This window comes from Manis javanica, chromosome 1 (genome assembly GCF_040802235.1).
Source record: "Manis javanica isolate MJ-LG chromosome 1, MJ_LKY, whole genome shotgun sequence".
Classification (NCBI taxonomy): Eukaryota; Metazoa; Chordata; class Mammalia; order Pholidota; family Manidae; genus Manis; species Manis javanica.
In genome coordinates this window covers 38,440,300-38,455,260 of record NC_133156.1, presented here as the reverse complement: position 1 = coordinate 38,455,260, position 14,961 = coordinate 38,440,300, and the positions used below count along the sequence as shown (strand labels likewise).

Below are 14,961 nucleotides of genomic sequence, written 5' to 3'. Positions count from 1 at the left end.
CTACAGACTGTCCTCCTGTACCCAAGGCTTGCAGAATTAGGACCTTTGGATATGTACAGAAAGTGTATTTATTGAACCTCTTTAGGAGATTCTTTTGAAGCCAGCCCAGTCTCTGCCCCAAAAAGGCATTTAGGAATTGCTGGTGTAGTATACTCTCCTTGTTTTACACAAAAAGGAAACTAAGGCACAGAGCCATTAAACATGTTCAAGGAGAAGTGGGACTAGGCTGTAGGTAGGACTGTTTTCTGGCTCCCAAATCAGAGCACTTTTCACTATGCTATGCTTTTTTTTTTTAAAGACAAATAGACCCCTATCATATCTTGATCATACTTTTCTGGGTCTTCAGTTGATCAAGGACATGGAAAAGTTGTAGGAGGAATTGCCATTCTCAGTACAAGTTCATCAGAAGGAACAGAGGAAAGAAGGGGAAGGAAGCAAAGCTCATTTTCACTCACAAGTGCCGTTGTTAGGAGGAAAGAAATTGGATGCAGTTGATTTCAAAGTCAACATCTTTCACAAGGCATTAGCCAGTTTGTTTTATCTCTCATGCCCAGTGCTGTTCACAGGCTTCAATCAGTTGGTAGGCTGGCAGTTTGGGGATAAAAGAAAAGGACAAAAAATGGATTCACATGACTCCTCTCATAAAAGCGTTATATTCTACCAACCATAGAAATGATTTTTTTCATTAATAAAGTTGGAATTGAATCCATGTAATTCTAGCATCTAACAGCTCACCTTCAGAGAGGTCAACCAAATAAGACCAAAAAGAGTTAGCTGCTAAACTTTAAGAGTGGCATGTCTGTGGTAAGACAAACACAGAGTGAGGAAGGAGTAAGGTGCCAGACACTGAAATAGAGCATGGAAGCAGCCCCAGGCTGGGTCCTCATTAGTGGGTAATTGGGTGAGCTGGGTGACCCCTCTGCAGACCAAAATGTCCCTCTGACACCACGACGGGCACTGGACAGATCTCAGGCATCACGAGGTAGGCTGAATGGCTGAACCTCAGTGAAATCTGTGAGGAGGTGAGGTGACTGTTCTCCCCACAGTGAACAAGCCAATGAATAAAGCTACTCATACCTTTTGGCAAGAGTCTACCCACACTTCTGGGCTGTTAAACACTGTGACCCTCCGCAGCACAACAGAGGGCAGCGGAAGTGGAGTGGAACCAGATTTCATTGCTACGTCACTTACTGGCAGTCATTACTAACTGTGCAGCCTTGTGCAAGATATGTGACCTCTTTGAGCTTTGGTTTCCTCCTCTTTCAGTAATTCCACCCATTTATTTACCTCAATAGATTCATTTTGAAGTTCAAATGGTGATAATAAATATGAAAGTGCTTTTGCACTTTCAGCTGCTTACAGTGTGCTCATGACCATAATCATCAATGATAATTATTAGGATCATGTTTCCAGAGACTGCACCCACCTAGGCAGCAGAGGGCTGCAATTCCATTCCAAAAGGAAATCTTCCCACTGGGCCATGAAGTAGCCTAGTCATTCGCTCTCCAGCCCTGGTCTTATTAGAGCAAGTGTACATGAGCTCCTGCCACATTTTCCAAAGGCCCTAGAATCCAGAGGATAAGAACTTGGGCCCTACGGGTACATAACCCTGGCTCTGAGGTTTGCTCTCTCCGTTTTCAGTTTTGTGACTTGAGCAAGTTGCCTGACATCTCTAGGCTGCAGGATTCCCACTGTGAGGAGGACTGTATTGACGCTTACTGCAGATCTTTTTGTGAGATCAACATGGAAAGTGTTTTGCACTCTGCTGGCGTATAGTGAGTGCTCAGTATGTGCTATCCACTTAGTATTATTGCTTCTGTTAGTAATTCTGAGGATTCTTGGTAACATGTGCACCTTGCCTCCTCCTTCGATCAAGAGTTAATGATCCACTGGTGTGGACAGAGCAGTTTTAGACACTGCTGTTCAGAGAAGAGTCCATGGGGAGGGACTGAGGATGAGGTCTCATGTTTGCTTCACTGAGCCCTTCAGAGTTTGGCACATGAGAACAGTAGCCTGAGGTGGTGACTCTTGGCTTTCACATAGGGGATCAGTTTTTTGTTACCAGGGCATCTAGGAGGTAGGGGAAGATTGAGGCAAAGTTTGAAACTGGGTGACTTCAGTAATGGAGTTCTAGAATCTCTGGTTTCCTTCTGTTACCTCATCTGCATGAAGTGTGAAGTCATCTCATCATTTTTCCCTTGTTATGAACCACACTGGGTGCCAACACAATTTGCTCTCTGTTCCCTTTCAAGATTAAAAAATGGATTCCAGCCAAGTTTGCCCTTGGAGCTAAGGAACACCTGATTCATGTATGTAATGTTCTGTTGATTGATTTGTTCAAGTGTATAATGCACTTTTTGATCACTCCACGTATTAAAAACATTCAGGTGTCTCTGAAACTTAAAGGAAGTATAATAAATGTGTGCTGCTGCCTTCCAAATGCATTTTGAAGTTCCAGATTTGCATTAGTGCTGTCAGGCAAGTTCAGAAAACATGGTTTCTAATCACTTCCTTTGTTACTCATTACTCTGAAACCTTGAGTGAGTGAACTGTATCTCTAGATTTTTTTCCTTGACTTAAAAAAAAGCAATCAGAGGAGATAATTTCAAAATTTATTCAACTCTAAAATCATATATTTTTGGATCTTTTCGCTAGCCTTTGAAATTTTAAAGACCATACCATAAGTGATCCAGAAGGGGGCAGCATAAGCCAGATGCTACCTATGAAAGAAAAAGCTGAAGGCTTGAAGTTGTCACTTAAAATTCTAGGATTGCGTTAAGATTGTATCATTGAATTGACTCATTTCAGAACTAAATTTGTTTTAAAAGTAGAGACAGATCAGAGTCCCAGCGTCTATGAACTCAAAGATGAGTCAACATTTGTAATATTAGTTTCAAATGTACCCACTGAGGAGATAGAGTGATTTTTTTTTTTCAGTTGATTTTTGGCATGAAGCCCAATGGTTCAGAGCAGTTTGTATTTTCAAATAGGATTTTACTATGCTATTTTTATTTTCTCTCAGAGTGATACAGTCATGATTTTTAAGTTATTCTGAGTTGGGTTCAAATTTCTTTTTATTGTCTGTGTTACCTTGGGTGAGTGATTTAAGTTTTTTCAGCTTCCATTTGTGTATCTATGACATGGGTTTTGAAAGCATTAAATGAGATCCTTGAAAAGCTCATCTCTATGCCAGGCATGCAGTAGTGCTTGATAAATTGATGCTCAGAGGAAGTTTATAGTCATTTTGAAGCAAATTTCTGCTAATGGATTGGAGACAGGGGTGATACTCAGAATGGATTCTTAAAAGATTTTCTAGTCTAAATCCCAATGCCATTCAGGAACTATACATAGTTTTATTTGAGAGGGTTTTAGTCTACCACCTTAGACATAACTACCTTTGAAGGGAAGGCTCTCATTACCCTAGGGTCTGAAGGTTTTAAAATTAAAATTGTGCTCAGATATAACACATTTAATTCCCTGACTCCATGGGCCCTGTTTTTGCACCAATAGACTAACTACACCAGGAGTCAGCAAACTTTTTCTAAAAAGGCCAGGTAGTACCTATTTTAGGCCTTAAACACCATGCCATGCAGTCTGTCTTGCAACTATTCAATTCTGCCCCTATAGTGCAAAAGCAGACAGAGATGACGTGTAAACAAATGGGTGCCCACTGTGCTTCAGTAAGTAACTAAAACTTAAAACTTTTTGGTGGACACTGATGTATGATTGCCAGTAGTTTTCATGTGTTGTGAGTTAGTATTCTTTTGATTTTTTTCCCAACCATTTGAAAAAACATTAAAATGATTCTTAGCTCTCAGACTGTACAAAAGCAGGCAGCAGGCTGGCTTTGGCCCCCTGGTCATAGTTTGCTACCCCTTGATTTATGCCATGCAGACAGAGGACAGATTCCTTAAAAGGGCAGATGTGAGTCTATTTCAATACAGCTTTTACAGAGCATGCACATTGCCTCCTGCTCTGCTAGATTATAAGTCCTTTGAAGGTAAAGATGATGTTTTTATGCTATAGTTCTAACATTTAAGCTTTACTGTTCATGTTGCAAAAGAAATATATACTCTTGTAAAAGAATAAGTTAAAATACTATAAAGTGAAAGTTTCTTGTATTCCAAACATTCCTGCTCTCACCCCCTATCGCAAATGAAACGATGAAGAGATAATTATTGTAACAGTTTGGACTACATCCTCTCAGATAATTTTTTCCCCCTAATAACATAGTAATATCTATCATTATGTTTTACAGAAATTGTTAAGTTTGTTTTTTACAAAGTCATTCTCTCTGTATTCTTTTAAACCCACTTTAAAATTCATTTGGTGATTTTGTTTAACAGACCTGTACTGCAAAGCTCCTATGTACCATGCATATTTTAAACTGAGCCATATGAAATGGCTCATATTTAAACGACTTAAAAAATTTATTTTACTTTGAAAAAATTTTAGACTCACATGAAATTATTTTGCAAAAACAGTATAGGGAGGTCCACCTTCTACTAAACATCTTACGTAACGACAGCACATTGTCAAAAGCAGGAAGTTGGCATCAGCACAGTGCAAATAACTGGTCTACTAACTCTACTTAGATTTCACCAGTTTTTATAAATATTATGAAGATCTTTGCACATCAGTACTGGTAGAGGTAGAGGGGTGTCTTTTCTAATAGCATCACCCAACCCTTCTCTGGCTGTGGGTTAGTGGGTTCCTAACAGCTATTGTCAGTTTCATTTAGTTCGTTTCGCAGGAGGTCACTGTGGCATTACTTCAGAGAAATGACACACATTCTAAGAGTTTGCTCTTGACTCAGGCATCTTGGAGAGTTTCCAGTGATGAACACATGATATGTAGAACATTTTGCAGTTGAATGTTTCACCTTTGAAAAAATTTAAAGATGATACAAAAGTAGTAAGCAAAAAAAATTTTAATTACTTATAGCATTTCTATGCAAAATGAGATATATTTAATCTTTTAGTATTTCTTCTCTGAGTTTTCTATGTGAAGAAAGAGATACACATGTATTTGTGCATATACTTTTAAGTATTTACATACTCAATCCTTGTACTCAGTACAGCTTTATACCCTTTAAAAAAATTACTATGTAATGATCATTTTCTCAGGTCATTCAAATCCTTTGTAAAAAAGTCACCCAGAGATATAAAGGTTAAAAAGGGCAGAGGAGATCAGTTGGTGAAATATGAACATTTTCAGATGAATAAGGTGGCTCAGAGACAGAGTTTCTAGTACAGGAAATATCTTGCTGGAGGTCACACAGCCAGGAAACCTGTGATAAAGAGTGGTGGTGAAGCAAGGCAGCCGAGAGGCCCTCATGTTCTCCGCAGGCTGGGGTGAAGGTTTACAGGGTGTCTGTTTGCTAGAGTACCTGTGCATACCAAGAACCCAAGAGCCTAAAATCAAACCAGCACGCACAGTGGGAACTCTAGCTGCCAAGGGGTCCCTATTTTGGTATTTTTTACATAAATACATTTTCACCCTGTAGGAAAACCTAATGTTAATCAGAAGTATCGGTCAGTACATGGACCTGGGGAAATGTGGTTAGTTCTAAGATTCTTCTGTTGTTATTGCATTTGAATGAATTAATTTTAAGATAGATAATACATGGCAAAGGTACAGAGCGGACAAACACATTTCAAATGAAAAGCCAGTCCTTCCTTTCATCCTTTTCACCCATCCTTGGAGCTGGTCTCTTGGAAGGCCTTGGAGACCAGGGCTTCTGGGTTAGTTTCCCACGGCTGCTCTAACAAACTGCCAGAGATGCAGTGGCTTAAAATAATACACGTTTACTATCTTATAATTTTAGATAAGATATCTTTAGATTTAGACAATTATAAATTTACTATCTCATAGTTCTAGAGGTCAGAAACCCCAAAACCGCGGGGTCAGCAGGGCGCTGCCCCCTCTGGCGGCTCCAGGGAGAATCCATCCTGTCCTCCTCCAGCCTCTGGGGCCCTGGACGTGCCTTGGCTGAGGCAGTGTCACCCGCTCCTCCTGTCTTCACGTGGCCCCTTTCTCTGGGTGTCTCTCTGTGTCTTCTCTTCTTATAAGGACAACAGCCTTTGGGTTTAGTGCCTGTCCTAAATTTATGATGATTTCATCTCAGGACCCTGACCTAGTGACATCTGCAAAGAGGCCCAGTTTCAAAATAAGGTCACAGTCTGAGGTTCTGGGTGTCCATGATTCTGGGGGACACCAGTAAACCCAGTACAATTCCCCACTCACAGAATTGCTTTTCTTGCGAGGTCCCAGAGGCCCCTGCCTTTGCCTCAGAGTGTTCAGTGCCTCAAGAGCGCCAGGGCCCGGACGCGCTGAAGACGTGGAAACCAGTCATCCTGAAGCATCCAAGCCCCATGCCTCGGCCGATAGCATCCGTACTTTCCACGAGGAAGCAAAAATCACCATCACTTTGTGTTTCTTGTCGCTGTTCAGTATATAACACTGTGGCCTTTGGCGTGCTTCCCACTGGAGCCTTTGGCATTTTCTGAAGGAGAAGAAATGCTGTTCGGTATCACGAGGCAGTATTTGTGTTTTGCAAAATCACTCTCCCACTAGACAGTTCCAATTTAAAATACAGATTAGCTCTGACAAAATTGACCCAGGCTGGTGTTTCTCTTTGATGGTTTCAATTTCAGGCTTATCTATCACAAACAATTGTAATACTACAGGATTTTGACAGAACAGGGGTAGGAGTGTTGAATTCTTACCTGCAATTTTCAGCTCTAGGGGATAATCGCAGAGAGAAAAACAACAATAACCGAGTTGTAGGATATGAAAACATTCTGAATTTCCCCCTCAGAGTTTTATGCTCCTAGGCCTTCAACAAGTTATTTTTCCTGTTGAACAAATAAGCTTGCTTATACCAAATGATGAACCTTACAAAACCTATTATGTTTCAGTTTTTGTCTTGAGTGGGAGGAACCTTGGGGGATTCAGTGGTCAATTTCAGTAATTATTAGCCTAGATACTTATTATATTCAGGTCTTTCTATATTGGACTTTATGTTCTGTTTCTATTGAAGGTTTTATTGCCCATAGGATTTTGCATTCTTCCTGCACGTTTCCCCTGCCCCGGCTTCCGGGACGCTGCTCTCACCCCCTGCCCTCTGCCCGTGTCCTCTGCTGCTTCTCCTCCGCCTCCTCTGCCTACCTTTTCAGTGCTGGGGTTTCTTAGGGTCCCTGTTCTCCACATGCAGCTCTTGGATTTCTTGTACACTCCAAGGATGATCCCTGCCCCCTGATACTGATGACTCACAAAACAGTAGGTCCAACTCTATCTTTTTTTCATGAGTTTGATTCAGATTGAAACCCATCAGCTGCTTGTCAGACGAATAGTGTTTGCGTGCATCCCTCAGCTACCTTTCACTCAACGACTCAAAATCTGAGCTTTTCACCGTTCTCCCCTTCACCCAGACTTAGCCCTCTGCTCTGCTTCTGGTGTTTGTAATCTTAGCGGACAGTTGAGTCAATGGACCAGTGGCTCAAGTAGGAACCTGCAGGTTACTTACTGTTGTCTCATTCTCACCCCACATTCGGCATCCACGTTGTCTTGCTCTCTCCCCTAAACATTTCTGGTATCTGTCTTTATCCCTTCATTTCTACTAGCTCTGAGTTTCAGGCCTGGAATCAGATGATAATCTCATCTTGGCTGTTCCCTTATCCTCTGAACTGGACTATAATGTGCTTGAAACATTCTGTGTTTCCTACTGCTTACTAATTTAAACAGAGCCTTACCAGCATGAAACAAAAGGCCTTCCATGCCTGGTTCCTGCCCATCTCAGTCTCATCCCCTGCCCCTCCCGACTCTTCATTTCATATCTTCGCAGCAGCTTGGCATTGGACAGGGAGCCATCCTGTTTCATGCTTCCACAGCTTTGCTGATGCTGCTCTTCCTAACATGCCTTCACCATGTTTCTTCGCTAATTCTTACACAGCTTACCTCAGCTTGTGTGTTACTCATTCCACAAATATTTACTGACCAAGTATGTGCTAGGCAGTAGGAGTCCATTGTTGAGCAGGCAGTGAGGGACTCTGTCCTCATTGGTTTAATTCTACTAGCTCTCTCTGAGCCATGACAGTGTTGAGCTAAGTGCCTCTCCCCGTGCCCACCCTCCCCTGCAGACCTCCGAACTCCATGATTACCTTGACCTGGCACATTGAAGTTACCCTCTTCTCTGCCTTCTCTACTGTAAATTTCATGAGGATAGGGCCATGCCGTAGTCATCTCAGCATTGTTAGTGCCTGGAACAGAGCTTAGCACTTGGTAGATTCTCAGTACGGCTCCCATGTTGAACCAGTTATCAATTATAAATAAGTGACTTCATGTCTCATCTTAAACTCACATTGTCAAGGACACTTTCCTTGACCTTCCAGAACAGGTCAGCCATCCTCATGATATGCTCCTATTATATCCTATACTATTTGTTCCCATTTTCTTCTGCACAGTTGTAACTGTTTTTTCAGCTATTCACATTATTTGTTTAAATTTGGTTTTCTGCACTAAGTTGTAAATTTTACTGATGAGGTTAGTGGTACAGCTAGCATAGAGCATAACTTATATTAAACGGTCAATAGATATTTGTTAATTGATGGACTGACAAGTGTTCTTGCTGGATAAAATCCTGAATGCATTGCTGGGAACTTCAGAAAACTTAGACCCAGCTGCCTGCGGTCCTGATGCCTCACCCTACCCATCTGTAAAATGGAGATGGTCCTGTGGGATGACTCGGGGAGCAGATGAGCTTTAGATAAAATCTTATCAAAACAACAATGCATGAATAAGTTATACAAAAAAGGAAAGGTGGGATTAAAAGCTTAAATACATCAACTGAAATTCCAGATGACCTCTGAAATGCTTATTTCAGAATGTGGTGATTTATTGTCTCACAGAAAATACATTTTCTTCTCTTTTCTCAGCATCTGAGACAACAATTCTTGAGCAAAATGAAGTTGAATCAGAACAGGTAAAATTTTTTGTGAAGTATTTGAAGTATATGACTTAGATTTTTAAAATCCACAATAGAGGTTTACAGAAATGGACTAAGGAAAGTAGATATATTTAAGTGGCAAAATGCCTTGCAACTGTTATAAAAGAGCTAAGAACTGTACTCTTGGTAGATATAACATGGATATTTTTATATGTGCAGATGCTTTGAAAAGAAAAAATATATATAAACATGGAAAAATCATTGTGTTCCTTCTGTGTGACCAAGATGAGGGTACCCTGCAGAATCAACACCTGCCACCAGAGTTCCTCTTATTTTCTGAGTCTACCCTTCATCCATTTTTATTATTACAAAAGTGATTCAAGCTGCTTTAAGTAAAAACTTCAAACAGCATAGATATGAAGGAAAAATGGAGGTCCCCATCCCTTCCTGCTTCTTCCGCTTCCCTCTCTTCAGAGAGAGACGGCTGTCCTGTCCCTGCCGCTGTGCTGCAGAATGGGACAGGAAGGCAAGGACCACAGAGCCTGGCCTGGGTGGTGGGAGATGGCGGAGCCCCCACAAGAACTAGACGCTGCCTCCAGAGCTGTGCTTCTCAAACTCTCTGGTGTCAGGACCCTATTATGCTTGTAAATATTAAAACTGAGAAATTAAAAACAGGATTTATTAACTCTTTTAAAAGCAAGAATCACAAACCCATCACATGTTAAAATAAACAACACTTGATGAAAACAAACTATTTTCCTGAGTGAAAGAATATTAATGAGAGAAGAGGTATTATTTTACATTTTTGCAAATGTCTTTCATGTCTGACTTAATAGGAGACAGAGATTCTCATAGCTACTTACCTATTCTATCATCTGAACAATGAGATCATCACATCACATGTCATGTAAACTCCTGGAAACCCCACTGTACATCTCATGAGAGAATGACAGTGAAATGGCAAATAATGTCTTGTGAAAACCACTTGGGTCCTCTGGCTACACTTTGAGAACCACTGCTGTAGAAAAATTTGAAATGGAATTCCATTTTCTTTTTAATCCTGTTACCTCTAGAAGTCTAAGGGAGCCATGAGAAGAACTGCACAGGGCTAGGCAGAGCTTAAAGGATTTAGGTGGTGGCCAGTAAAGAGATTGGACAGTGGAGAACACAGGTCAGAGCACTGTTATTTTTTATCATCAGATCCCTGAGCCCCACTGCCCATATTCCTGATGTCTAAGACTTAGGGAAATTTGGGGGTCCAGTGAAATGTTTCAGTTTTTCAGAGATTTTTTTAAAATTTCTGATTTATAAGGCTGGCTTTGTTTTGATCTTGAGACACACTGGGTGAAAGGTGGTGAGATACAGTGAGGCTGTGTGCAATTGGAGGCATGACTGGGTTGGGAAACGCATCTGAGGATGACATTCAAAACACGTGTTCCCCTCACAAAAAGAGAGAAGACACAGTGACCCAGTCATTTTCCCTCTGTGTCACCAGATAAAAGTGGCTGACAACTCAGACCTGCTGATGATCATTGCTCCTTCCGTGGGATTTGTGTTGCTGTCATGGCTTGTGGTGTTTCTCCTTCGAGGTAAGAGGGGCGAGAACCAGGGGGAAGGAGTCCTTCAGAGCTGTGGAGGCTCCAGGAGGGTCTGGGAATGGACTCACTCTGCATCCTGCCCCTGTCTCCATTCCCCAGAGTGCCTTTGCTCTCACGGTCCCTCTCTGGGTCAAGGAGGTAACAGGTAAACTCATTCTCTCTAAGATGCTAAAGGCTTCAGGTATCATCTCCCTGATAGAGTTGATTTTAGAAAAGAGAAGTCAAACTAAGAGCACCTTTAATTTATAGCCACATACTCTTGCCTTGCTTATCTCTTTTCATCCTCATTACTGCCTTCAGTGAAAGCATTAGTATCCTTGTCTTAGCATGGAGGAAACCCTGGGCCAGCTTCCTCCTTGGGCTAGGATTGCTCCAGCAAGAAAGCCATAAATGATCCCTGTCATCTTACTGTTCCCTTAAAGCAAGCTTTCTTATCTTAACCTAGGCTCCACACATAGACCTCAGGGGCAAGTGACTCCTTGGAAATCATGTGCAAAAGTACTTGTGGGTTCCTAGCTGCATTTTTCAGGGGGCAGGGATGTCAATAGATTCTCCAGCTGGCCCATGATTTTGCCCTCCTCCCCTGCTGCCTTCAAAGAAAAGCTTAAAACACTGCAACAAGAGTCATGAAATATGGCTTCATGTAAAGTATAGGCATGTGGCACCTGGTCCTGTTGTAAAATGGGAAAAAATTTATTCTATTTAACAGAATAATTAACAGCAACTGTTTCAAGGTAGTAAGGAAATAAGACTAGTAACCATTCCAGCCTGTTTGAACAATAGGGAAACTTGTATATTTCAATACCTGTCCCTAGTAAACTCTGCAAAGGAAATTTGTAACTTAGTGGAAGCCTGCCATTAGCCCTCACACAAAGGCATGTACAGTTTTAGAAGTTCTGGGTACCTCTCACAAGGAAGCGTTTTAAAACCAAATGAGTACTTGAATTCTGAGTGGGCAAATGACTCAACAATGAAGAAGCTTAACTCCATTGCTCACAACTTTGGAAAGACTGTAATTGATGGGCGCTGCCTAGGGGCCTAAAGAAGCAATCATTTGATCTGGGAAAAGGAATGGCTTTCCCTGCCACAGCCAGTCTCTGAACTCTCACCTTTGGACCACCTCTGCTCTTTGAAAGGTAGTCTTGGCCTTCCTGCAGCATTTCACATGACCTAGCCCTGCTAGCTTGTTTTTACTGTGGCCTTGTCTTTTCAGGGAAAGTCAAGAAAAGCAATTGTTTCCAGAAACACACAAGGTAATTCATCTTGCATGACTGATTATTGTAATGATTGTACAAGCTGTTACAAATGATTAGATGCTACTCAGTGGTTTAATGACTTGTGCTTGTGCTCTGATTAAATACAGGGTTACTGAGATGTGACATTAGAGGTGAACAAGATGTGGTGATTTAGCTCACATTAACCTCTGTTTTGATTAACACTGTTATGTTTGTCCAAAATGCAAACACAAGGCAGGTTGCATTAATAGAAGTATGACATGCAAAAGAAAGAAGGTGGTTTGCCACTCTTCTCTGTGCTTGAAATCTTTGTTGAATTCTGGCAACTCACTCTAAGAGGACATTGTTAAGCTGAAATTCATGGACAGGAGACTTGGCAGTATGGAAAATGAAAAAACATATAGAACATCATTCCTGGAATTTGGTTCCTCTGCCCAACTGGACCATGGGAACAGTTTCGTTGTTTTGTTTTTTTAAATAGTTTGAAGAGCTTCTGGAGAGGGATTTTGGCTATCTGTCCTGTTCTATAGCTTTCTGGCAAAGAAATGGAAGGATTTGGTCTAAACTGTGATGAAGTAGGGAAACTGAGGCTCAGTGAGGTGACTTTTGAAGGTCATACTTTGAGATCCTTTTTCTAACTAAATATATTTAGATCATGATTTTGTATTTTGCAAATATAGAAAATTTTAATTCTCTTATTAGAATAGATTGGCAAAAGTCCTTGTGGCCTCAGTTTTCTCATCTGTTAAATGGAAGGTTTGGACTCCTTTTAACTTGAACAGCCTTGGTTGATTGTGTGTAATTTAGAAGCATCCATTTATTTCTGGTCTTGGTGTTTTCCATCATCAGCCTCTCTTTTCTCTTTATAGGCTGGATAATGTTGGAGAAAGTAAAAATGTCCTCGATGACATACAGCATGGAAGAGAAGATGAAGATAGTCTTTTCACACTCTAATGGGCCACTTGTTGTTAGGATTAAGGATGGGGGCACGACGCATGAGTTGTCCAAATAATCTTAGAATGTTTTGGGTTTTTTGTTAAGAAGCTCCATCTATTCCAATGATGTCATTGATCCAATCTTGCATTAGTTTCACAAGCAAAAGTTACTTTAGAGACCACACTTTCTCTGCCCCGTGCTTTTCTGCACCATTGCTCTAAGGGATCTTTCAGACCATGCTTGAATACTTTGGGTGATGGTGTAATAATGCTGGAGGGCTTCAGCTCTGGGCCAGTTCACTTCAGATTGGGTGACACCGAATAACAACGGCAGAAAGTTGCGGGTAAAGGGGTTTATACCAAGCTTTATTTTTGCAGTGGCAGGTCAAGTGCTAGAATCATGTCTGCATCCAGCAGTTTCCAATCTGTCTCCACCTCCCCCGCAGAGTAGTAGGTGGAGCTCTTTATACAACCAAACAGACAATGGCTCATTGCCAACATGTGTGTAAGCACATGCCTATGAAGTAGGTGAATTACAATCATTGCACATGGGCATGGGCAAGTAGATTAGGGTCAGGTGAGCATCTCGGCCATGGGAACTTCCATTCTCCCTGCAGATGGTGAGTTTACTACTATCACACCCAAAGGAGATTATTCAATTTTAGGGCAGTTCTGAGACTTAGAAATATTTAAAACAAAGTCCGTCTCCACATGGCATCTCCCTGTCAGTCCTAGTTGAACTCATTGTGTTTTGCAGAACATGTCTAATCTCTCTTCTAACAGGCAGTGTTCCAGATACTGGAAGGAGAACCTCATGTTCTCCAAATTGCATCTGGAACATGATTTCTGATCCCTTCTCTACCCAAGTTATCTTCACCTTAAATGTATTTGTATTTTCCTTTTTATACCCTACTTTTAGAGTTCAGTGCCACACTCCAGGTATGGATCTATGCTTCATCAATAATGCAGGAAATGACATCGAATTGCACAATAATTTTGGCTCACCTCTAAAATCCCTAGGTTTTCTGTAATTTTCTGTTCACATTTGAATATCTTTAGAGGTGACCATAGCATCACATCTTAATTCTTACTTGAGGAATTTAACTTTGGAAACCAAGAATCCATCAGAGCAAAATGTGAAAAATTAGGACATTAAACCAGGACCAGTGCATGGATATGACAGTAAGGTGGTCCAGATTAGTTTCTTTAAATATAATCATGGGAATATGTTCCTCAATAAGAATAGCTTTTTTTAAATCTTTAAAAATGTAATAGCTAGCAGTAACCTGGGAGAAAGATTAAAATAAACAATTGTCACATGAATGAATGTAAAGAATGTGCACTTATGTGAGAGAGGCCTCAGGTTGAGCAGAAATGTGGAAAGTCAACCAGATTGGAAAGCACATCCCTGAAATACTTCCTGGGATGTTTCAGGCAATAGTACATTAATGAAATAAGCACACAGCCTTTCAAGGTGATCACTTTTTGTATTTCTCCTCTCTTGATATTATTTAAGAGAGGAAAAAAATCAGTCTCATTACTTAACTGGTACAACCTGTGGGTTCCTCGCATGCATCCAGCTGTTTAAAAAAATCCCCCTCTCACCTGAGAACTTGGAGAACACCTTGCCCAGAACAGCATGCCTTCTAGCTCATTTTTCTGGCATTGAGCAGAATGGTAGGTGAAGGAAACAGCCAGTAGCATTTGGGCAGCTGCTTTTTTGGCTTGACTTGTGTCTTGCCAATGGGTTTCATCCCTGGGCAAGTTCACTATGGATTCAGTGTGACCAAAGGAATCGACAGCAAAACATTCTTGGAGTGAAAGGGTTTATTACCCAGCTTGTTCTCCTGCAGTAGGTCGAGCACTAGCATCTCTGCCTTGGCCCAGAGCACTGGGCTGAACTCTCTCTATAGTGCACTAATAGCTTATTGCCTACAGGTGTGGAAGCAGCAGCCCAGCAACAGGCCAGTTACATCATCAGGTGGTTTAAGTTCAGTGAGGATCCCGGCCATAGGAGCCCCAACTTCCCTACACTCCACCCCTCCAGGATTCTCACCTGACAATCTATATGCTTTCAATCTTCCGCAATGGTCCTTGCGCGAGAAAGCTGGAGCACTGTAACCAGATTCCACAACAGCAACAGAGGATAACAACAACTTAGAGATAATAAAAATTAAGATACAGCAAGATTTTGATACAAAAATTATAATAATCCTCAAGCCAGAGGAGGTTCCTAATAACAAAAA

At 41.2% G+C, this 14,961-nt stretch overlaps 1 protein-coding gene across 1 annotated transcript in view; it reads left to right on the top strand.

Annotated features, from left to right (window-relative positions):
• TIMD4 (T cell immunoglobulin and mucin domain containing 4) overlaps positions 1-14,038 on the top strand; it is a 31,844-nt gene extending 17,806 nt beyond the window's left edge. Inside the window, exons 6-9 of the mRNA XM_073231334.1 lie at positions 8,937-8,983; positions 10,443-10,536; positions 11,759-11,798; positions 12,650-14,038. Coding sequence (XP_073087435.1) covers positions 8,937-8,983; positions 10,443-10,536; positions 11,759-11,798; positions 12,650-12,734 — 266 coding nt within the window. The 3' untranslated portion in view covers positions 12,735-14,038. The remainder of the gene's footprint in view (positions 1-8,936; positions 8,984-10,442; positions 10,537-11,758; positions 11,799-12,649) is intronic.
• Positions 14,039-14,961: the final 923 nt, after the last annotated feature.